Raw genomic sequence first — 25,880 nt, forward strand, 5'->3', positions numbered from 1 at the left:
TAGAGACGAGGTCTTGTTATGTTGCCCAGGCTGGTCTCAAACTCCTGGCTTCTAGTGATCCTCCCACTTCAGCCTCGGAAGGAGGTGAGATTACAGGCATGACCACTGTGCCTGTGTGTGTGTGTTTATTACAATAATATCCTTAATTTTTATGCTATTTTCATTATATTCAAATTTATGATGAAAAAGAACTGGCCTAGTTAATAACATTTACAAACTGAATTTTGGAAAACTCCTGAATCTACTTATATGCTATTTATCAACTAACCTTTTTATATGATCCTCATTCATGGGAAAAAGGAAACCCTAGTCATGTACCAGCATAACTCAAGAAATACTTTCTAACGATTAAAGGTCACCTTTGAGAGTATGCAGAAAAAAAATGAAAATGATCTGTGCATTTTACTAATCCAGTGTAACAAATACTAGTTGTACTCCTTATTACGCTCAATTTGGGTGCTGGTTTTTTGGCTTCCAGTTTCTTCTGGTACTTAACTAGCGTCATATATTTGCAGAGTGGAATTAAGTATAGTGGCCATACAGGTTGTTAAAAATGGTTATGTTCCATTGTGGAAGACAGTGTGGTGATTCCTAGACCTAGAACCAGGAATACCCTTTGATCCAGGAATCCCATTATTGGATGTATACCCAGAGGAATATAAATCATTCTATTATAAAGATAGATTCACACGTATGTTCATTGCAGCACTAGTCATAATAGTAAAGACATGGAATCAACCCAATTGCCCATCAGTGATAGACTGGATAAGGAAAATGTGGTACATATACACTATGGAGTCCTGTGCAGCCACAAAAAGGAATGATGTCATGTTCTTTGCAGGGACGTGAATGGAGCTGGAAGCCATCATCCTCAGCAAACTAACACAGGAACAGAAAATCAAACACCCCATGTTCTCACACATAAGTAAGAGCTGAACAATGAGAACACATGGACACAGAGGGAGAACAAGGCACTCTGGGTCCTTTTAGGAAGGGGAGGGGAGGGAGAGCATCAGGGTAAGTAGCTAGTGCAAGCAGGGCATAATACCTGGGTGATGGGTTGACAGGTACAGCAAACCACTACGCCACATGTTAACCTATATAACAAACCTGCATGTCCTGCACATGTATCCCAAGACCTAAAATAAAATTAAATAATAAAAAAATGGTTATGTTGTATTTTACTGTGGGCTACTTAAAAACTATATGGCAATATAGTTTTTTCCAAACTGTGCATTACAAATATTTTAGTCTTTTGTGTAGCCATTGGTAAAAAATCATGAGCTTTTAAGAGGTGTGTGTGTATGTGCATGTATATATGCCTTAATAACATATAAATTCTCAAATATTTCGCCTATTTAAAGTGTGTTACATTCCTTTATTAGTTGAAAAGTAAATTATTTTTCAGTTCCCTGTCATAGTAAGGGCTATTTCTTTTTTTAACAATAGAAAATTAAGGAAATAAACCCAACGCTTTTAGGGGTTGTGTCTCTAAATTACTAGTTGTCTTCAGCTGTCAGGAAACATCGTGATTGACCTTTAGCAAGTTAAGTGTTGCAGCAAAAGATACAGTTTCCAAGGAAGAAGTAACAGAAGTTAGAATTAAGACTATTACATTTAGCTGCGTGCGGTGGCGTGTGCCCTTAGTCCTAGCTACTCCGGGAGCTCAGCTGGGAGGGTCGCTTAAGCCCAGGAGCTCAAGGCCAGCCAGCCTGGGCAATGTAGCAAGACTCTGTTGCAAAAAAAAAAAAGAAAGAAAGAAAAAAGAAAAAAATGAAAGACTATTGAGTTTACATTTCCAGGCTGTAGGTGGTGGCTCACACCTGTAATCCCAGCTACTCGGGAGGCTGAGGCAGGAGAATCACTTGAACCTGGGTGGCAGAGGTTGCAGTGAGCCAAGATCGCATCATTGCACTCCAGCATTGGCAACAAGAGTGAAACTCCATCTCAAAAAAAAAAAAAAAAAAAAAAAAAAAATTACGTTTCCTTATGGAGACAGGGGAGAAAAGGTAGCTCTGAAGATTTTTTATCACATCTATCATAGCACAGAAATGCCTCATTTGTAGTCAATACCTTTTTCTGTCTTGTCCATCTGCATTTTTTCCATTGCAAATGGGTTGGATGTCTGTTGAGATTTAATAAAGGAGGTGTTTGCTTTTCACTTTGTGCAGATTTTTCTTGGATCCAGAGTTTAACCTTAGCAAGCAGGGTAAGAGTTTAGTTTTATACTTAATATTTGTATTGCCTGTTAATTATTCTTCCACAACATGTAAAAATCAGGTCTAGAGTATAAGTCTCAGCCTCCCAGGTGCTTGAGAAGTGTGTGCATGTGGACCTATGGCTCTTTACCATGGCCTATGGGGATCATCTGGAACACTCTGGAACACTCTGGAGTGTTGCAGGAAACCCTGGAACACTCTGAAGAAATAGTTCTCAGCACAAGAAGTCTCTCATCCTCTCTTTACCTTTCATTCCAGCCTTGAGTGAGCAAAGCCACATCTGTATGAGAGGTGTCTGATACTGGAGTTTCCACAAGTCTGGGGCTTGTCTTCCTATTTGCGTTTGTCTTCCTTTCTCTTTATTCATTCCTCCTTCCTCTCTTTTCATCTGTTATTCATATTAAATTTACCCTTAACAAGGGAATGCCCTTCTTTCTACTCAAAATATTTTTTTTCTTGAAGAGTTCCTGGTTGATTGTGTGTTTTCAGAAAGGAAGACGACACTTAGATGTCAAAGTGCCCCATGTGTTTGCCAGCTGTTACCAACCTGCCTGTCTCTTTCTTTTCTTTTCTTTCTTTCTCTTTCTCTCTCTGTCTCTCGTTTCTCCCTCCCTCCCTCTCTCTTTCTTCCCCTTCCCTCCCCTCCTCTTTCTTTCCTTTCCTTTCTTCCTTCCCTTTCTTTTTTCTCTTCCTTTCTTTTCTCACTGTCGCACTCTGTTGCCCAGGCTGGAGTGTAGCGTACTGGCATGTGACCATAGTTTGCTGCAATCTTGAACTACAGGGCTCAAGCTGTCCTTCCGCCTCAGCCTCTCAGGTAGCTGAGACTTACAGGCATGTGCCAGTGTGCTTAGCTAAGTTTTACATTTTTAGTAGATATGCAGTCTTGCTATGTTGCTCAGGCTGGTCTTGAACTCCTGCTCTCAAGTGATCCTCCCACCTCAGCCTCACAAAGTGCTGGGATTACAGGCGTGAACCACCATGTCTGGCCATTAGCCGTCTTTATAAATTGTGGAGAACTATCTATTATCACTTCCTGAAATACCATCAGTAAAATATTAAAGTTTTAGTAAATGTGCTATAAGCAGTATGGCACATGCTCATAGGGCATTTGCCTATGCCCATATGGATGCCAAAAATATTTTATATATTCTTACTGAAGACTCATTCAGTGATCACTTTTAAAAAGGAGCGACTGCCTTTAAAATTCAGGGTTACCTTTGAAATGTTTTTAGGGAAAATCCTAATAACAAATGTTCCTAGGCTGGAAATAAGGCTATCTCAGAAATAAACTGGTTTGGCTGGGCATGGTGGCTCACGACTGTAATCCCAGCACTTTGGGAGGCCGAGGCGGGTAGATCATTAGGTCAGGAGTTTGAGACCAGCCTGGCTAAGATGGTGAAACTCCGTCTCTACTAAAATTACAAAAAAATTTAGCCAGGTGCGGTGGTGGGCACCTATAATCCCAGCTACTCAGGAGGCTTAGGCAGAAGAATTGCTTGAACCTGGGGAGTGGAGGTTGCAATGAGCCAAGATTGCACCACTGCACTCTAGCCTGGGTGGCAGAGCAAGATCCAGTCAAAAAAAAAAAAAGGAAGGAGGAAGGAAGGGAGGGAGGGAGGGAAGGAAGGAGGGAGGGAAACTCAGAATTTTCTTCCCTATTCCCTATTTTATGACTCAGAATTTTTTTCCTTATTCTTTGTGGTCTATTTGTTCTCAATGATATCATTTGAAAATAGAACAGATAAGGTCTTAGGATCCTGTGGTAAGTAACGTGTGTAAACCAGTTTGAACTCTCAGGGTACAAGCCGGGGACACACAGAAATATTAACACCATCTTTCTGTAGAGGGATCTTTCTGGAAGTATGACAACAAACAAGATTTTGCTTAATTTTTTGATGTTTGGATTTTTCCTTGTTTCATACTTAACTATGTCCTTGTTACCCTTCAGGAAGTTATTGACATGAAGTCTGAGGGACAGGCCACTGTAATTCAGCAGCTGGAACAGACCATTGAGGATCTGAGAACCAAAATAGCTGAACTAGAGAGGCAGTATCCTGCCCTGGACACAGAGGGGGCCAGCGGTCGTCAAGGGCTGGAGAATGGAGTGACAGCCTCCGGAGATGTCTGTCTCGAAGCTCTCAGGTTAGAAGAAAAGGAAGTTCGGCATCAAAGGATTTTAGAGGCAAAATCGATACAGACTTCCCCGACAGAAGAGGGCGGGGTACGGACACTGCCTCCTGTGGATGCGCAGCCGGGGGGTCCTCCCTGCTCCCCTGGGGCTGAAAGAGGACCTCAGGCAAAGTTCTGTTCAGAGATTTCTTTGATTGTGTCTCCAAGGCGAATATCAGTCCAGCTTGACAGCCATCAGTCCGCACAGAGCATCTCACAGCCTCCACCACCTCCATCCCTTCTGTGGTCTGATGGTCAAGGACAGCCTGGGTCACAGCTGCCCCATTCCTCTCTCGCTACCGAGTTTGAAACCAGCCATGAACACTCTGTTTCCTCTGCCTTTAAAAACAGCATCCCATCTCCACCACCTCTGCCTTGCACAGAGTCCTCCGGCTCTATGCCTGGCCTGGGCATGGTGCCTCCCCCCTCTCCCCCTCTCCCTGGCATGACAGCACCTACTCTGCCCAGTACAGGCATTCCCCCACCTCCACCTCTGCCGGGTACAGAAATGCTGCCACCCCCCTCCCCCTCCTCTTCCTGGAGTGGGAATACCTCCCCCGCCCCCACTTCCCGGAGTGGGAATACCTCCTCCTCCCCCTCTACCTGGAACGGGAATACCTCCTCCTCCCCCTCTACCCGGAATGGGACTACCTCCCCCTCCCCCACTTCCTGGAGTGGGCATACCCCCTCCTCCCCCTCTACCAGGAATGGGAATACCTCCTCCGCCTCCTCTACCCGGAGTGGGAATACCTCCCCCTCCCCCACTTCCTGGAGTGGGCATACCCCCTCCTCCCCCTCTACCAGGAATGGGAATACCTCCTCCGCCTCCTCTACCCGGAGCGGGAATACCCCCTCCACCCCCTCTACCCGCAGTGGGAATACCTCCCCCTCCCCCACTTCCAGGAGGAATACCCCCTCCGCCCCCTCTACCCGGAGCGGGAATACCCCCTCCGCCCCCTCTACCCGGAGCGGGAATACCCCCTCCGCCCCCTCTACCCGGAGCGGGAATACCCCCTCCGCCCCCTCTACCCGGAGCGGGAATACCCCCTCCGCCCCCTCTACCCGGAGCGGGAATACCCCCTCCGCCCCCTCTACCCGGTGCGGGGATTCCCCCTCCTCCTCCCTTGCCAGGTATGGGGATTCCACCCGCTCCAGCTCCCCCACCCCCTCCACTTGGGACAGGAATCCCTCCGCCCCCTCTGCTTCCTGCATCAGGCCCTCCACTCCTCCCACAAGTCGGGAGTAGCACTTTACCAACACCACAAGTATGTGGATTTCTTCCTCCTCCGTTGCCAACTGGCTTGTTTGGATTCGGGATGAATCAGGACAAAGGGAGTAGGAAGCAGCCCATAGAGCCTTGTCGACCAATGAAGCCTCTTTACTGGACCAGAATTCAACTACATAGTAAAAGGTAACATGAACGTGAGCTCATCTTCGCACAGCATGTGTCGTCAGTATTAGGGAAGTGTTTACTTCAAACTCAGGAAAATTCCCATGCATGTATTTTTAAGCACAGCTTTAAGACTTGTCTGTTGATGTTTACATCAACATACAGTGAAGCAGTTTGCTATTTAAAGTTTTAGGCTTTTCTCCAGAGGTACCAAAGGCATAAAACAAATACGTATGTGTATCAGCGTATGAGATGTAGGTACACCCATCTATATAGTTATTGACGTATCTCTTAAAGGTTGAGGGATATATTTTTCTTAGCATATAATAGGCTGTTATCTGGTTGTAAGTCTGCTGCTTATGCCTGAATTCCAGTAAAACTATGCTTATATGCCCTCTGGAAAATGAATGAGGGCAGATAAGCGGAGAGGCATTTGTAGCCAAATTACTTTCCATATGAGAATCTACTCTTTGCTTTCACTACTTCAAGTTTCCATTTCTGACAAACAGCTTAAAAATGTAAATCAGATCCTTGGGTAAACTGACTCTGGAGCATGGTTTGGTGCGTACTTTAAAATGCACAGCCCTGCTTTGCAGTTCTATCTTGCAGGCTTTCTTCAGAAACATGCTCCACAAAAATATACATAACCACACCCCATGTGATATAATTTAGTTTTGAAAATTTCATGGCACTTGTGTTGATCATTGGCGACACAGTACAAAGTCGTAAAATCATAACTGAAAATGATCATCATAAAAAATACTTTCCAGCAGGTATTCTGGTGGCATTTGAGACACCCATGCATCGTCCATCGCCCTGTTTCCTAGTCATTGAGACAGTGCTGTGATACTTGGCTGTGGAATGTTTAGGTGGTAGGGAAAAAACAATGCACACTTTAAGCTTCATTGTCCTTCCTTGTTCTAACGTTTCATGATTTCTTGACTTTTCTTTGGGTGATGTGGCGTGCATTTAGAAACAGGGCATTTACCAGGTTCGTTTTCATTTTTTATACGAACTTTTGTATTCACTAAATCATATCAGGGGGCAAGAATCTGTGTATTCTGATGACTTCTAATTTTTTAGCTCATCTTCTGTGTTGTTACCACGCACTTACGTATGAGGATGATTCGTTTTAAACCGTGCTCCAAACTCATTTTCTCCAGCTATAAGATAGGGGAAGTTCTTGTGTTTTGTTGTTGCTTTGCTTTTAAAAAAATGTATTTACCCTTTTTAGGTGGTACTACATGAATCTGCAGTCACTGAGAAGCCAAATACAATGGGGTGATGGGAGGCAGTAGGAGGGGGAGGATGCCATCCTGTAAATATGTATTTTTTAACCCATGAATAATCTGCAAAGTTGATGAGTCGAGTTGGGATTTTGAGTCAGCAAGCATTTCTTGCCTCCCTAGCTCATGCTTAGATAGGTTTTCTTTTTACGTTTTTATACAGTGACCTGATGACGGAGAGTTCCTGGAAATTATTTCCGGGGAAAGATTTCATTCATGGATGGTATTTTAACTTTCTCATGAAGTTGATAAAACAAATGGTGGTCTTAAAAAAAAAGAATATTATTTCCTTCTTATCTTTCTTCTTTTTCTCTCCCTCCCTCCTGCTGGCCTTCCTCCCTCCCCTTCTTCCTGTTTATGCTTACCGTGAGGTAGTTTGGTTTGATGGCTGTTTTATTGTTCTTTTGCTTAATTTTAGAGACTCCGGTACTTCACTTATTTGGGAAAAAATTGAAGAGCCATCCATAGATTGTCATGAATTTGAGGAATTATTTTCTAAAACTGCTGTAAAGGAGAGAAAGAAGCCTATCTCTGATACCATCTCAAAGACGAAGGCTAAACAAGTGAGTATTTTTGTGCTTTGTGAAATTGGACAGTGTTTCTGGCATACGTGTGAACTGTATTAGAGAAATCTTTGAAATAGTTTTTGGGCTGTGTAAACCTCCACGGACCTTAGGCAGATGGCAAAGGTTAGAACTTTAGAACACGTGGCTAAGACAGACTAGCTCAAATAGAACAACGCATAATCATCTCCATCCAGTGATAATGTTCCGACTTTTATTTGTAACTTCATAATACATATTTCCAAAATCTCAGCCATTGTTTCTTTCCAGAATTAGTTGCCTAGAAATAAATTTTCACTTGATTTATATCCATCTGAGTGTTCCTATGGATGGAAAGAAAAGAAAGAGTGGGCAAAGGAAAACAAGCAAGAAATCCAATCCTTAGTAACTGATAATGTGTTTGGTATTTTGTTGTGTTATATCTGAAGTGGAGGCCATTAGAATCCAGTTAAACAGTCACACTGTACTTGAAATGTGGAAGAGAAACCTTGTATCCATTTCTGACCTCTCCATTTATGTTAGATTCTTTGATCTAACCTGTGACATTTTGAGTCATAAAAAGAAAGAAGGTGCATTTCGAGAAAAGCACTTCCAAGCAAAATTTTTGATATATCCATTGGACTGGTCATAAAAGGATATTGTTATAAATTTCTCAAGGGTGTCATTTTGAAGGTGGAGTAAAACCTCACAGGAATAAATTCCAGAGAGAAAGAATTGCTAATGGTGCCCATTTTTAGCCTGAAATAGAGAGTGGCTACATTTCTTAATTTCTGCAGGGTGGCAAAAAAGAGGACTTGGAAGCAAAGGAATGGGAAGCAGCTCAGTCTTAGGAAGCAAAGAGGGAAAAATGAGGCTGATATCCCCAGTGTTCTCCTCGCCCAGTAGCCCCATAGGAGTTCCAGGAAATAGGGTGATTCCTTGAACTTTTGCCTCTGACCTGAAAGTAGTAGCTAGGCACATGACCTGGAGTTGTTTCCATTGATATTTATTTCAGAACAGACAATTTTCACCAGACAGACACTGCCAAATCCAGCCAGGAGAAGACGGATTTCAGTGGAACAGTTAGACCCCTGAGACCCGTAGTTGGCTATTAATCTCAGAATAATGCAAACCCAAACATTATGCAGTTAAATTCTTTTAGAAATGTTTGATGCATTGTAGCTTGTTGCTGGTGACCTCAGATCAGTAACTGTAGTAAATGAGACGGTACCTGGCACGTTGTAGGTACTCAATAAATATTTATTACATTAGCCAGACTACTAAGGGATGAGGACTTTATAAATATCAGTGACTATGCCCAGTAGTGATTAAAAACCAGAAAGTTACTCATTTCATAACAGTCAATAAGTCCGGGGTGACAATGTTATGAGGAGTAATGGAAAACCATGTTTTCTCTGGCAGAGATAAGTATTTTAAACATCTTTTCCATGGTATATTTGCATATAGTACACTGAGGCTGAGTCATCATATCTCTTATTTTGGGTTGTGTCAGAGATGTAAATTCTGTCTGGGAGACGAATATGGGTGGGGTTTATGTTGGTTGAGGAGTGTCAGGCAGCCAGAACTGTCACTTGACAAATGTATAGATGTGGCATGGAGCGTCTCTTGTCCAGGGGCTAAATACTCAGAATATTGAGCCATGCTCTCCCTATTCCCAGCACCACTTTTTTTGGGGGAGCTAAGAGAATACAGATAAGGAAGAAGTCTCCCAGGATGCCCACGGCTATAGGATTTCATGCTCTATTTGATATAGTATTAAGTTTTTAGCTTACTGAAATATGATTTACATCTAAATCATCAAACTTCAAATTAAACTAGTTGGCATGAAGGGCTCTCTTTGCATATAAACAGTGCATCTGTGTTGAGCATCATCATCTTACGATAATCTCCTTATTCTGTCACGAAGGCATTTCATAAATTGTAGGTAAGAGACTTTGCCAGTGTCCTCATTTGTGTTTATTGATAGTGACGCTACTGTTGACCTTCAGGGTTTATGGGACAGTCTCCATCAGGACTCCAGATAGACTTATTCAGCAACTCCTTGGCCTGGGTCTTGGTGCTGAGCTCTGTATTTCAGATCTGTTTTTGAAGGGATAAAATATTTTTTTAAATGTGTGTTAGAGAAAAAGTGATGGATTGCTGAAGAAACTGTTTTATTTAACTTCATTGTATTTGGAAGACAAATCTGTCTATTCCATTTACTTGAGACATTTAAAATTTTGTTTAAGGAAAGTGTATTTTCAGGATGCATGCAAATTGTTCCCCTTTTTATGGGAAATGTACACTGATTGTATGTCCAGACATTTTGGTACCTTATGATTCATTTCCAGTAAAATTAATAGCCTTTAATGCCGTGGCATATGTTTATGGAGGTATTTCAAGCAATTCTTCTTATATACAATGGAAGCTGGAAGTTCTGTTTTTGTTTAAATATTTAAAAATAGCCAAATTATTTTTCTGTGATCTGTCTTCTCCTTGAAAGTAAGACTGTGGTTGAATGCACTGGTATTTAATGAGGTGCCTGTGCTGTTTTTACTGTCATGGCAGAGACATTTTCAGTGTGATAGTAGAAGAATCCTCAGCTGGGCACATTGCCGTTTGGCATAAGGAGAAAGAGGGTTATTTTCTCTGGATGCTCAGACTAATAGAAATGAAGAATATCTTGTATTTCCAAATCTTTTTTTCTCCAAAGAACTTAAGACAAAGCATTTTATATTTGACTCATGGAGCATGAATTTAAGTTTGTTCTATGATGATTTCTTCATTTATCCTTTTTTATTTTGAAGTATTAAACAAAGGATTAGCTGAGAAGGTACATAGAAGTTTATCAGACTATAGTTTGACACAGTTTTTCCTACCAAATGAGTGTGGCACTTGGATGTTAGAATTGTCTAATGAAGAACACTGTTTCTTAAGGTATAAAGAGGAAAATAGAAAAATTGATCTCATATGATGTTCGTGTTTAAGTATTCACACACCTGCCCACTTTTAAGGAAGGCTGTAGAGCCAGTAAACGTTTGGTCCAATCTTCTCCCTATTTCCAGGGTAGTTCAGTGATTATTAATATTGATAATGACCCTAAGTCTCCTCAGGATCTTTGGTGATCAAATAAAGACTATAAAGTTTAACCTGCTGTGTGCAGTGTCTCAGACCTATCATCCTAGCACTTTGAGAGGCCAAGGCATGCGGATTGCTTAAGCCCAAGAGTTCAAGAACAGCCTGGGAAACATGGTGAAATTCTGAAATCTATAAAAAATATAAAAATTAGCTGAGTGCAGTGGTGCACAGCTGTCATCCCAGCTACTTGGGAAGCTGAGATGGGAAGATCACCTGAGCCCGGGGAGGTTGAGGCTGCAGTGAACTGTGATCATGCCACTGCACTCCAGCCAGGGTGACAGAGTAAGACCCTGTCTCAGAAAAAAAAAGAAGGGAAAAGAAAGTTTAATCTGAGCTCATTAGCAGGAAAGTGGGAGAATTTATTTTGGAATGATTTTGATAATAAGGGTTGCCTAGTGTCTGGTTAATCTTGTATCAGATAATGTCACAAGGAAATATATTTTGGTAAACACAGTCGTAGTAGTAGTAATAGTAATAATTATTACAAAAGTAATTACCATGGAAACCACTAGTCATACTGTGTTCGTAATTTACCATGTGCCAGTTATTGTTATTAGTACTTTACTTATATCAACTCATATAATGCTCCTATCCTATGAGATAGGCACTGTTAGCCTCAGTTCATAAGTATGGTTCATGGTACAGAAACTTCAGGTAGGAGATGAAGAGGAATTCAGTAATGTTTCCAAGCTGGTAAGGGGCTGAGCTCAGGTTGAAACTCCAGCCAACTGGCTGCAGAGCCTCTGCTCTTCCTAATTAAGTGATAATTATGGATGTAGAATATTTTATATGACTGTGTAAGTACAGTATTTTATATGGAGACCAGAATATATACTTTAAAAAATGAATTAAATACTTCAAAAAAAGAACTTGAATGCATACTGGTTTTTCATATATATTCAGTATTTAAATGACTGTGGTTATAAAAAAAAATTGTATGTGAGACACTTTGAAAACCTTTACCATGTTTTAGCAGATTTCTATTTTTTTTTTTTTTTTAAGACGGAGTCTCGCTCTGTGCCGAGGTTGGTGTGCAGTGGCGTGGTCTCAGCTCACTGCAACCTCCCCCTCCCTGGTTCAAGCGATTCTCCTGCCCCAGCCTCCCAAGTAGCTGGGATTACAGGTGCAGGCTCCCATGACTGGCTAATTTTCATATTTTTAGTAGAGATGGGGTTTCACCATATTAGTCAGGCTGGTCTTGACTCCTGACCTCAGGTGATCCACCCATCTCAGCCTCCCAAAGTGCTGGGATTACAGGCATGAGCCATTGCGCCTGGCCAATATTTTAGCAGATTTTGACAAGTACATAAACTGTGATTTCATCAACGTGACATCTGCCCAGTTAAATAAAAGTTCGAGTGGTGTGAGATTTAAATACATAAGCTTCTGTAAGCAGTAAAAATAAGAGCCATTTGCGTGTGTGGCATGTAAGTTAGAGGCAGACAGCCACTGTGTTTAAACCTTGCCAAATGTGAAGTGATGCTGCCTTTCATTTATCCCGTGGTACAAAAAGAGTCATCTTTGTAAAATATGCCATAGGCAAATAACGACTAATCATGTTTAAAGGGTCTGTAAAGGAACATGCTACCCAGAATGTAAATTTGCACATGGAAGTCAGCAAGAGTGAATAAGAAGAATCTGTGATTTTTTAACAAGTATATAACTGACATTTGTCTAACCATTTAATGCAATACAATGAAATCTCTCTGTGGGTTTCTTCTATTTATCAGATTAAAATTCTTTGCCCAAAGAATGGGAGAAAAAGTATTTATAATAGTTAGATATTCATTGGACTTTAGCCTCTGGAAATCTGATTAGAAAAATAGATAGTTAAATCTGCTACTTATTATAAGAGCAGGTAATAAAATGATTTGTTAGAATTCACATTTATTACAGATACTAACTTTAAAGAATTAGATATTTGGTATCACGTTCAGTCTTTCCATTGTGTTTGATGACTTAACCCCTAAAAAGACTTTTTTAAAATGTAAAAATTTGTAATAATGATGAAAAAAGAAGCATTCAGATATTTGGTATCACGTTCAGTCTTTCCACTGTGCTTGATGACTTAACCCCTAAAAAGACCTTTTTAAAATGTTAAATATTTGTAATAATGATGGAAAAGGAAGCATTCATCATTCAGCTGCTCTTATATGGGAGTACATAGCACAATACCTCTAAGTGTTCTTACGGGAAGCAGTAATTGCCAATCAAAGACTTCTTCCTACTATGTTGAGGAATTTCGGAGAACGTATGTGCCATACTTCAGGTACTACCCACTGTGTTATTGGCCATTATGAAAGAAAAAAGAGATTACATATTCTGTCTGTGATCTGTGCTGCAGTTTTATTTATTGCAGATATTAATTTTTAGATTAAAAACTATGTTTTGTCGTAATCAGTAGATATTTCAGTGCCCACAGAGTGACAGACTGAATGATAATCTGAGTTATAGAAGCCTAGTGTTTTGTGTTGGTGTTAATTTTTCCAGTTGTAGTCGGCAAGGCTGTGTTTTTGGTTGATTTGAACAGTTATATTTGTCTTACGACCAAAGACATAAAATAATGTCTGAAACACTAAATATCTTATAATAAGACCATTTAGATTTGTTTTGGGGATACACAATAAACATTCGGTACTTTGTAACTTTTAACATCTGCTTTTAATAGAATGCATTTCTATTTCAAGTCTTAAAAATATATTTGCATAGAAAACCACATCAAAATACAAAACTATAATTAGACAAACATAGGTTTTGTGGAATCTGGATTTGTTTAAGATGTTGAAAGATTTATTTTTTTTTTGAGGATGCTATTTCTATAACTATTTGTAGAGCATACCCAATCAATTTAAGGAATGCAATAATATTAACCTCTATTTTTAAATTTTCTTTTAGCCAATAATATTGTTTTTATTCTTCTAAGTAAATGACTAAAAATAAAAAATAGCACAAATCCACCAGCATAATATAAAGGAAAAGGAATTAAGCTAATGATCCTTCACCTTGCTAGGTTATATATTAGGGAAATTATATTTAGGTAATCATGCCTTGGAATTGCATACAATTTAATCATAGTGTGGAAGGTAAATTCTTTTGGATTTTATATTCATATACTATGATATCAAGATTCTTTTGGGCTAAATATACAAGAAAGAGATATTAATTTTTTTTTTTTTGAGATGGAGTTTCGCTCTGTTGCCCAGGCTGGAGTGCAGTGGCATGATCTCGACTCACTGCAACCTCCACCTCCTAGGTTCAAGCAGTTCTTCTTCCCTAGCTGCCCAAGTAGCTAGGACTACAGGCATTAGCCACCACATCTGGCTAATTTTTTCTGCGTTTTTAGTAGAGACGGAATTTCACTATATTGGCCAGGCTGGTCTTGAACTCCTGACCTCGTGATCTGCCCGCCTCAGCCTCACAAAGTGCTAGGATTACAGGCGTGAGCTATCGCACCCGGCTGGAGTACTAATTTTTAATGACTAGAATGTTCTGTTTATTATTCATAGGAATTGAAGAGAGAGTCTAGAATAGCGTATAAATGCTGTTTGGAATGCCAGACACAGTGGCATGCACCTGTAGACACGCCTACAAGGTGGGCTGTCGTGTGCTACGACTGTGTCTTCAATAGCCACTGTCCTCCAGCCTAGGCAACATGGTAAGACCTCATCTCATCTCTAAAATCAATTAAAAAAAATTCTCTCTGGAGCAGATGATAGGAGAGTGTTTTCTCAGCACAGCCAATGTGGAGTGGAGCCCTTATCGCAGAGAGCCCTCTAGTTTCACTGGAGAAACTAAACAGTGAGCACTTTCACTGTTGCACCCTTTTTTGATCTGATGGCAGCACAGTTGATCCATTTCAGCAGAGAGTACAGCAGAGGAAATGAGCTAAATATACCAGAAAGGGCACAGAGGTTCTCTGGAGGGCTAATTTATTGTGGAACAACCTGAGAGAGACAGTTCTGAGTAATTCAAGTGACTATACTTGAATTAGTCTTCAGGTTCCATGCTGTGTACTAAAGATAGTGCAGACTGTGGGTGGTCAGAAGTTGAACGGCGTATATAGGCTGGACTTGGGATAAAGGCTGTGTGGAGGAGACGTGACTACAAGTGGGCCTTGAAGAATTTATTTGGTTTAGATATGTAGAGAAGATTAAGGGATGATTTTTGAGAATAGCACCATGAGTAAAGGTTTCCTTGCAGCTTATTTAAAGATAGAATAAATCAGTCATCACTGTAGCAGGCCTCCCCTGTGTGCTTCTGTCTGAGAGTTTTAAGAATGTGAATGTAGATGATTTATATTCATTTCTCTTAGCCGGTGTGTTTCCGTCTCATCCTCCCACCCAGCCTTCAGGTTTGTCATATTAGAAGTAAGTGCGAGGACTGAATTTAGATTAACTGGACCTGAAGCTTATTTTGGTGTCATGATGTGAAGCAGCAGAATGTATGCTTTTTTACCAAAGACAGCAACAGGATTTGGGATAATCCCAGAGCAAAGGAGGATTTTACTCCTTGTTTGATCTACATAGTCACAATTACGATAGGTCCTACCTTTTGCCTGCCAGAAGGGATGCTGGTGATGACACTAGTCAGATTATTCACAATCAACTTAGTGTGACCTCAACTGAAAAAGAGCTGCTGTTATTTGAGGACATAAGTTTAAGCCTTAGAAAAATAAATGAAGTTCTTATTTGTGTCTTTAGTTCCTTTAATTTTAAACTTTTTAAAAATTGAAAAATAAACTATTTCTTTTTCAAAACCATAACCATGTTCAGAATGGAGATCTTTTTCTTTTTTTGACGCAAGGTCTCACTCTGTCTCCCAGGCTGGAGTACAGTGGTATGATCATGGCTTACTGCGGCCTTAACTTCCCTGGCTCGAGCAATTCTCTCACCTCAGCTTCCCAAGCATCTGGGACTATAGGTGTGGGTCACTATGCCTGGGTAACTTTTTTTTTTTTTTTTTTTTTTAAAGAGAAAGAGAGAGAGAGAATGGGGAGGAGGAAAAAGGAAGAGAAAGAGAGAGAGAGAATGGGGAGGAGGAAAAAGGAAAAGAAAGAGGGAGAGAGAATGGGAGTATTGCTTTCTTGCCCAGGCTAGAATGCAACTTAGTAATGGGTATTGAAAACCTCTTGTATACTGATAATTATACTTAATGATGTAGTCAGGAAGGAATAAGGGAAGAAGATAACAAACAAACAGCCAACCAATATTTCATTTAAACCTATGAAATGCTATGCGATTACTGAGGAGTGATTTACTTCCAATTATATAGTCACTTTTGGGATAGGTGTGAGGTGGTAATGTATGTTTTGTGTATTTGAAGTGGAGAGTTCTATAAATGTTTATTAAGTTTACTTGTTCCGGGTCTGAATTCAAGTCCTGAATATCCTTGTTAATTTTCTATCTCGATCTATAGAATCGTTAGCTATTCTTGTTACATTGATCCTTTTACCATTATGTAATGTCCTTCTTTGCCTCTTTTGATCTTTGTTGCTTTAAAGTCTACTTTATCAGAGGCGAGAATTGCATCTCCTGCTTTTTGTTTATTTGTTTATTTTTACTCTCTGGTTGGTAAATCTTCCTCCTTCTCTTTGAGTCTTTGTGTATTGTTGCATGTAAGATGGGTCTGGATGCAGCATACCGATGGGTTTTGGCTTTTTATCCAATTGAAATATATATAAGTTTAATACTGGTGTTTGATGCTAGCTGGCTGTTTTGCCCATTAGTTGATGTAAATTTTTCATTGTATTAATGTTCTTTGCTTTTTGATATATTTTTGGAAAGGCTGATATTGGTTGTTCCTTTATATGTATAGTGCTTCTTTCAGAAGCTCTTGTAAAGCAGGCCTGGTGGTGGTGAACTCTCTAAGTACTTGTTTGTTCGCAAAAGATTTAATTTTTCCTTCGCTCATAAAGCTTAGTTTGGCTGGATAGGAAATTCTGGGTTGAAAGTTCTTTTCTTTAAGGATGTTAAATATTGGTCCCCACTCTTTTCTGGCTTGTAGGGTTTCTGCTGAGAGATCTGCTGTGAGTCTGATAGATTTCCCTTTGTGGGTAACCTGACCTTTCTCTCTGGCTGCCCTTAGTATTTTCTCCTTCATTTCAACCCTAATAAATCTGGCAATTATGTGCCTTGGGGTTGGTCTTCTTGAAGAATACCTTTGTGGTGTTCTCTGTATTACCTGGAGTTGAATATTACCTTGCCTTGCTAGGTTGGGAAAGTTTTCCTGAATGATATCCTGAAGAGTATTTTCCAACTTGGATTCATTCTCTTCATCACATTCAGGTACACCTATCAAATGTAGATTAGGTCTTTTCACATAGTCCCATATTTCCTGGAGACTTTGCTCATTCCTTTTTATCCTTTTTTCTCCAATCTTGTCTTCTTGTTTAATTTCACTGAGCTGGTCCTCGACTTCTGATATCCTTTCTTCTGCTTGATCAGTTCGACTGTTTAAGCTTGTGCATGCTTCGCAAAGTTCTCGTGTTGTGCTTTTCACCTCCATCAATTCACTTATATTCCTCTCTAAATTATCCATTCTCGTTAGCATTTCGTCAAACCTTTTTTTAAGGTTCTTAGTTTCTTTGCATTGGGTTAGAACAAGCTCTTTTAATTCACAGAAGTTTCTCATCACCCACATTTTGAAACCTGCTTCTGTTATTGGAACACACTCGTTCTCCATTAAGCCTTGTTCTGTTACTGATGAGGAATTGCAATCCCCTGTAGAGGGAGAGGCATTCTGATTTTGAGTATTCTCTGCCTTTTTAGGCTGCTTTCTTCCCTTGATTATATATTTATCCATCTGTCATCTTTGTAATTACCGACTTTCTAACTAGGTCTCTGAGCGGACGTCCAACTTTTTGATTCCCAGCGCTGAAATCTGAGCAATCCACTGCGCCGGCCAAGACAGCGGTGTTAAGGTTGATGGTGCCTTTCTGCCCAGGAATCTCCGGACTCTGCACCAAGAACTGTCGCTTTAAGGCGCCAGCAAAACCGCCACGCCGGCCACAAGAGTCGCTCTGGCGACCCGTGGAGCTCCTCCGCTGGGAATCTCCTGGTCCGTGAGCTACAAATATTCGTCTGAACGTGTGGCGTCCTCTCGTTCTCTGCGCTTTCACTGGGAGCTATGTGCCCGAGCTGCTAGTGATCAGCCATCTTGGATCTCTCTCCCAGAACTTTTTGTAGGGATAGGGATTTGCCATGTTGCCCAGGCTGGTCTCGTACTCCTGGGATCAGGCAATCCGCCTGCCTCAGCTTCTCAAAGTGCTAGGAATACAAGCGTGAGGCACCATGCCCATAAAACAAAATGGAAGATTTCTAATATTTCACCTTAATTTTTGTTAAATGTTAATTTATGAATCTTTAAAATTAATTTGTGACTTGAAACTATCTGAATTATTACTTTAGCAAGTTATCTGGAAAAGAGTCTTCTCTAGATAGTGAGGAGCTTGGTGGATCCTCTCCCCAGTAAATTAACAATTTAACTGGTGAAAATTGTAACAAAAAAAATCATTTAAAGTCTCTGAAAACTGTCCTAAAGGCACAGAGGAAATGGAGAAACAGTCATTCAAGAAAATCTACTAAAACTCAGAACAGCAAGAGTCTCTGACAATTGAGCCACAACCTACTCCATTACCAGCCACCCCCGCTCTGCTCTACTCTGGACATGTGTGGCCAAGAAGACTCTAGTGCTGTCTCTCTGCAACTCTGTCTATGGCTATGATTTTGCTCTAGGAGAGACAGGATGCTGACATTTCTAATTTCTTCAGTCTCATGTTGGAGAAGCTTTATAGCAGGCAAGCATGGAGAACTATGAAAGAGGCTTTTGAGAAGGGCCCTTTAGGGATCACCATTAACTGTGAAAGCTGGGAAGGAGCATACACACCTGCTAAGCTGCACCCACCCAAGAGCAAACCGAGCAAGATGTAGTGCACCCATCAAAGCATTTCCTAACCTGATACAGATCCATCAAAACAAGTGGAAGCTTCACTGATAGGAATCTTAAACATACTGTGTTACTGAAACACGAGGGGTTCAGTCTAGTTCCTGCCTCTTGCCGCACAGAAAGCCAGTCACTGAGATGACAGGTATTGCCAATGAAGAAAGCCCGTCACTGAGATGACAAGTATTGCCAATGAAGAAAGCCCATCACTGAGATGACAAGTATTGCCAATGAAGAAAGCCCGTCACTGAGATGACAAGTATTGCTAATGAAGAAGGCTTTACTTGGTTGCTGCAGCCAAGGAGATGGGAGCTCAGTCTCAAATCCATCTCCCTGACTGACTAAAACTAGGGGTTTATATAGCAGGTGAGAAAAGTAACAATGTGTAAGAAAACAAGAACTAGCAAGTGGCAAGGAAGCAAACAGGTGAATGAGGGGTCTGGTGTGGTGAGCTGGTGAGTTTTAGTTCTTTGATACTTTTTAGAGGCCTGAAAGTGCTTTGCCGAGGAAGCAACTGAGATAAAACAAATATCAGTTTCAAATATTAAGACTAGATGGTCAATTTCTGTTTGTCTTTTAAAAATTATTATTATACTTTAAGTTCTGAGATACATGTGAAGAATGTTCAAGTTTGTTACATAGGTATACACATGCCATGGTGGTTTGCTGCACCCATCAACTTATCTACATTAGCTACTTCTCCTGCTATCCCTCCCCTATATCCCCACCCACTGACAGGACCCTCCCTGTGTCCGTGTGTTCTCATTGTTCAACTCCCACTTATGAATGAGAACATGTGGTGTTTGGTTTTCTCTTCTTATGTTAGTTTGCTAAGAATGACGGTTTCCAGCTTCATCCATGTCCCTGCAAAGGATATGAACTCATCCTTTTTTAGGCCTGCATAGTATTCCATAGTGTGTATGTGCCACATTGATTTTTATTCAGTCTATCGTTGATGGGCATTTGGGTTGGTTCCAAGTCTTTGCTATCGTGAACAGTGCTGCAATAAACATATGTGTGCATGTGCCTCTATAGTAGAATGATTTATAATCCTTTGGGTGTATACCCAGTAATGGATTGCTGGATCAAATGGTATTTCTGGTTCTAGATCCTTGAAGAATCACCACACTATCTTTCACAATGATTGAACTAATTTATACTCTCACCAACAGTGCAAAGTTGTTTCTATTTCTCCACATCCTCTCCAGCATCTGTTGTTTCCTGACTTTTTAATGATTGCTATTCTAACTGGAGTGAGATTGTATCTCATCGTGGTTTTGATTTGCATTTCTCTAATGATGAGTGATGATGAGCTTTTTTTCATGTTTGTTGGCTGCATAAATGTCTTGTTGGCCACATAAATGTCTCCTTCTGATAAGTGTCTCTTCATATCCTTCACCCACTTTTTGATGGGATTTTTTTTTCTTGTAAATTTAAGTTCTTTGTAGATTCTGGATATTAGCTCTTTGTCAGATGGATAGATTGCAAAAATTTTCTCTCGTTCTGTAGGTTGCCTGTTCACTCTGATGATAGTTTCTTTTGCTGTGCAGAAGCTCTTTAGGTTAATTAGGTCCCATTTGTCAATTTTGGCTTTTGTTGCCATTGCTTTTGGTATTTTAGTCATGAATTCTTTGTCCATGCCTATGTCCTGAATAGTATTGCCTAGGTTTTCTTCTAGAGTTTTTATGGTTTTAGGTCTTACATTTAAGTCTTTAATCCATCTTGAGTTAATTTTTGTATAAGTTGTAAGGAAAGGGTCCAATTTCAGTTTTCTGCATATGACTAGCTAGTTTTCCCAACATCATTTATTAAATAGGGAATCTTTTCCCCATTGCTTGTTTTTGTCAGGTTTTTCAAAGATCAGATGGTTGTAGATGTGTGGTATTATTTCTGAGGCCTCTGTTCTTTTGCATTGGTCTAGATATCTGTTTTGGTACCAGTACCATGCTATTTTGGTTACTGTAGCCTTGTAGTATAATTTGAAGTCAGGTAGCATGATGCTTCTAGCTTTTTTCTTTTTGCTTAGGATTGTCTTTGCTATATGGGTTCTTTTTTGGTTCCATATGAAATTTAAAGTATTTTTTTCTAATTCTGTGAGGAAAATCAATGGTGGCTTGATAGGGATAGCATTGAATCTATAAGTTACTTTGGGTAGTATGGCCATTTTCATGATATTAATTCTTCCACCCATGACCATGGAATGTTTTTCCATTTTCTTTGTGTTCGCTCTTATTTCCTTGAGCAGTGGTTTATAGTTCTTGAAGAGGTCCTTCACATTCTTTGTAAGTTGTATTCCTAGGTATTTTGTTTTCTTTGTAGCAATTGTGAATGAAAATTCACTCATAATTTGGCTCTCTTTTGTCTATTATTAGTTTATAGGAATGATTGTAATTTTTGCACATTGATTTTGTATCCTGAGACTGCTGAAGTTACTTATCAGCTTAAGGAGATTTTGGGCTGAGACGATGGGTTTTCTAAATATACAATTGTGTCATCTGCAAACAGAGACGATTTGACTTCCTCTCTTCCTATTTGAATACCCTTTATTTCTTTATCTTGCCTGATTTTCCTGGCCAGAACTTCCAATACTACCTTGAATAGGAGTAGTGAGAGAGGGCATCCTTATCTTCTGCCGGTTTTCAAAGGGAATGCTTCCAGTTTTTGCCCATTCAGTATGATATTGGCTGTGGGTTTGTCATAAATAGCTTATTATTTTGAGATACATTCCATCTATACCTAGTTATTGAGAGTTTTTAGCACGAAGGGTGTTGAACTTTATCAAAGGCCTTCTGCATCTGTTGAGATAATCATGTGGCTTTTGTCATTGGTTCTGTTTATGTGATGGATTACATTTATTGATTTGTGTATGTTGAATCAGCCTCGCATCCCAGGAATGAAGCCAACTTGATCCTGGTGGATAAGCTTTTTGATGTGCTGCTGGATTTGATTTGCCAGTATTTTATTGATGATTTTCACATCGATGTTCATCAGGAATATTGGCCTGTAATTTTCTTTTTTTGTAGTGTCTCTGCCAGGTTTTGGTATCAGAATGATGCTGGCCTCATAAAATAAGTTAGGGATGATTCCTTCTTTTTCTGTTATTTGGAGTCGTTTCAGAAAGAATAATACCAGCTCCTTTTGTGCCTCTGGTAGAAATGGGCTGTGAATCCGTTTGATCACGGGCTTTTTGTGGTTGATAGGCTAATAATTACTGCCTCAATTTCAGAACTTCTTATTGGTCTATTCAGGGATTCAACTTCTTCCTGATTCAGTCTTGGGAGGGTGTATGTGTCCAGGAACATCCATTTTTTTTTTAGATTTTCTAGTTTATTTGAGTAGAGGTGTTTATACTATTCTCTGATGGTAGTTTGTATTTTTGTGGGATCAATGGCGATATCCCCTTTATCATTTTTTTTGTGTTTCTATTTGATTCTTTTCTGTTTTCCTCTTTATTAGTCTACTAGCAGTCTATCTATTTTGTTGACCTTTTCAAAAAACCAGCTCCTGGATGCATTGATTTTTTTGAATGGTCTTTTGTATCTCTATCTCTTTCAGTTCTGCTCTGATCTTAGTTATTTCTTGTCTTCTGTTAGCTTTTGAATTTGTTTGCTCTTGCTTCTCTAGTTCTTTTAATTGTTATGTTAGGGTGTCGATTTTACTTCCTTCCTGCTTTCTCTTGTGGGCATTTAGTGTTATAAATTTCCCTCTAAACACTGCTTTGGCTGTGTCCCAGGGATTCTGGTATGTTGTGTCTTTGTTCTCATTTGTTTCAAAGAACTTATTTATTTCTGTCTTAACTTCGTTATTTACCCAGGAGTCATTCAGGAGCAGGTTGTTCAGTTTCCATGTAGTTGTGTGGTTTTGAGTGAGTTTCTTAATCCTGAGTTCTAATTTAATTTCACTGTGGTCTGAGAGACTGTTATGATTTCTGTTCTTTTGCATTTGCTGAGGAGTGTTTTACTTCCAATTATGTGGTCAATTTTAGAATAAATGTGATGTGTTGCTGAGAAGAATGTATAGTCTGTGGATTTGTGGTGGAGAGTTCTGTAGATATTTATTAGGTCCACTTGGTCAGAGCTGAGTTCAAGTCCTGAATATCCTGGTTAATTTTTTGTCTCATTGATCTAATATTGACAGTGGAGTGTTAAAGTCTCCCACTATTATTGTGTGGGAGTCTAAGTCTTTTTAGGTCTCTAAGAACTTGCTTTATGAATCTGGGTGCTCCTGTGTTGGGTGCATATATATTTAGGATAGTTAGCTTTTCTCGTGACATGGATCACTTTATTATTATGTAATGCCTTTCTTTGTCTTTTTGGATCTTTGTTGGCTTAAAGTCTGTTTTATAATCAGTGACTATTGTAATCCCTGCTTTTTTTGCTTTCCATTTGCTTGGTAAATATTCCTCCATCCCTTTGTTTTGAGCCTATGTGTGTCTTTGCACGTGAGATGGGTCTCCTGAATAGAGCACACTAATGGATCTTGACTCTTTATCCAATTTGCCAATCTGTGTCTTTTAATTCTGGCATTTAGCCCATTTACATTTAAGATTAATATCATATGTGTGATGTTAATATCGTTAAGGTTAATACCTGTTATTATGATGGTAGCTGGTTATTTTGCCCATTAGTTGGTGCAGTTTCTTCATAGTATTGATGGTCTTTACAATTTGGTATGTTTTTGTGGTGGCTGGTACTGTTTTTTCTATCTGGTTAGTGCTTCCTTTAGGAGCTCTTGTAAGGCAGACCTGGTGGTGACAAAGTCTCTCAGCATTTGCTTGTCTGCAAAGGATTTTATTTCTCCTTCATTTATGAAGCTTAGTTTGGCTGGATACGAAATTCTGGGTTGAAAATTCTTTTCTTTAAGAATGTTGAATATTGGCCCCCACTCTCTTCTGGCTTGTAGGGTTTCTGCAGAGAGATCTGCTGTGAGTCTGATGGGCTTCCCTTTGTGGGTAATCCGACCTTTCTCTCTGGCTGCCCTTAATGTTTTTTCCTTTATTTTAACCTTGGTGAATCTGACAATTATGTGTTTTGGGGTCGCTCTTCTTGAGGAGTATCTTTGGTGTTCTCTGTATTTCCTGAATTTGAATGTTGCCCTGTCCTGCTAGGTTGGGGAAGTTCTCCTGGATAATATCCTGAAGTGTGTTTTCCAACTTGGTTCCATTCTCCTCATCACTTTCAGGTACACTGTCAATCGTAAGTTTGGTCTTTCATAGAACCCCATATTCCTTGGAGGTTTTGTTCATTTCTTTTCATTCCTTTTTCTCTAATCTTGTCTTCACAGTTTATTTCATTAGTTGATCTTCAATCACTGATATTCTATCTTCCACTTGATTGATTCAGCTATTGATACTTGTGTATGCTGCATGAAGTTCTTGTGCTGTGTTTTTCTGATCCATCAGGTCATTTATGTTCTTCTCTAAACTGGTTATCCTAGTTAGCAATTCCTCTAATTTTTTTTCAAGGTTCTTAGCTTACTTGCATTGGTTGGAACATGCTGCTTAAGCTTGGAGGAGTTTGTTGTTACCTACCTTCTGAAGCCTACTTCTGTTAATTGGTCAAACTCTTTCTCCATCCAGTTTTGTTCCCTTACTGGTGAGGAGTTGTGTTCCATTGGAGGAGAAGAGGTGTTCTAGTTTGGGGGATTTTTAACTTTTTTGTGCTGATTTTTCCTCATCTTTGTGGATTTATCTACCTTTGGTCTTCGATGCTGGTGAGCCTCAGATGGAGTTTCTGTGTGGACATCCTTTTGGTTGATGTTGATTCTGTTCCTTTCTGTTTGCTAGTTTTCCTTCTAGCTGTCAGGCCCCTCTTCTGCAGGTCTGCTGGCGTTTGCTGGAGGTCCACTCCAGACCATTTGCCTGTATCACCAGAAGAAGCTGCAGAACAGCAAAGATTGGTGCCTGTTCCTTCCTCTGGAAGCTTCATCCCAGAGGGCACCTGCCAGATGCCAGCCAGAGTTCTTCCATATGAGGTGTCTGTTGACCCCTGATGGGAGGAGTCTCCCAGTCAGGAGGCATGGGGGTCAGGGACCCACTTGAGTAGGCAGTCTGTTTCTTAACAAAGCTTGAGCACTCTGCTGGGAGATCCACTGCCCTCTTCAGAGCTGGCAGGCAGGAATGTTTAAGTCTTCTAACGCTGCACCCACAGCTGCCTCTTTTTCCAGGTGCTCTGTCTCAGGGAGATGGGAGTTTTATCTATAAGCCCCTGATTGGGGCTGTTGCCTTTATTTTAGAGATGCCCTGCCTAGAGAGAAGGAAGCTAGAGGGGTAGTCTGGCTACAGTGGCTTCGCAGAGCTGCAGTAGGCTCCACCCAGTTTGAACTTCCCTGCAGCTTTGTTTACACTGTGAGGGGAAAACTGCTGACTCAAGCCCCTCCCCTCCACAAAGCCTGAGTGTCCCAGCTCAACTTCAGACTGCCGTGCTGGCAGCAAGAATTTCAAGCCAGTGGATCTTAGCTTGCTGGGCTCTGTGGGGGTGGGATCTGCTGAGCTAGACCACTTGGCTCCCTGGCTTCAGCCCCCTTTCCAGGGGAGTGAGTGGTTCTGTATTGCCCGTTCTCCAGGTGCCACTGTGGTATGACAAAAAACTCCTGCAGCTAGTTCAGTGTCTGCCCAAATGGCCACCCAGTTTTGTGCCTGAAACCCAGGGCTCTGGAGGAGTAGGCACCAGAGGGAATCTCCTGGTATGCAGGTTGTGAAGACTGTGGGAAAAGCATAATATCTGGCCTGGAGTGTACAGTTTCTCATGACACAGTTCCTCATGGCTTCCCTTGGCTAGGGAAGGGAGTTCCCTGACCCCTCACACTTCGTGGTTAAGGCGATGCCCCACCCTGCTTCGGCTCGCCCTCCGTGGGCTGCACCCACTGTCTAAGCGGTCCCAGTGAGATGAGCTGGGTATCTCAGCTGCAAATGCAGAAATCACCTGCCTTCTACACTGATCTTGCTGGGAGCTGCAGACCAGAGTTGTTCCTATTCAGCCATCTTGCCTGAAAGACCAATTTGTATGTTTATCAGAAAGGTCAGTCTATGGGATTTTTGGGTGAGTTTCAACACCTCTGTTCAAACACTGACCAAACAGTAAGCTATTCTGACACAGGTGCAATTCCTAAAAAAGTAGGCTTAAAGATAATATCACAGTCATCTCTGGTCATCTGAAAGCTATGTACATGCCCAAGGCTGTACCCTCACGGGAGT

At 40.5% G+C, this 25,880-nt stretch overlaps 1 protein-coding gene across 1 annotated transcript in view; it reads left to right on the forward strand.

Annotated features, from left to right (window-relative positions):
• Positions 1 to 25,880, forward strand: part of FMN2 (formin 2) — a 380,362-nt gene that overhangs the window by 107,481 nt on the left and 247,001 nt on the right. Inside the window, 3 exon segments of the mRNA XM_021666911.2 lie at positions 4,168 to 4,909; positions 4,911 to 5,799; positions 7,483 to 7,627. Coding sequence (XP_021522586.2) covers positions 4,168 to 4,909; positions 4,911 to 5,799; positions 7,483 to 7,627 — 1,776 coding nt within the window.

Source organism: Aotus nancymaae, unplaced genomic scaffold, assembly GCF_030222135.1.
Source record: "Aotus nancymaae isolate 86718 unplaced genomic scaffold, 86718_ANA_hifiasm-v0.15.2.pri h1tg000032l_0, whole genome shotgun sequence".
Classification (NCBI taxonomy): Eukaryota; Metazoa; Chordata; class Mammalia; order Primates; family Aotidae; genus Aotus; species Aotus nancymaae.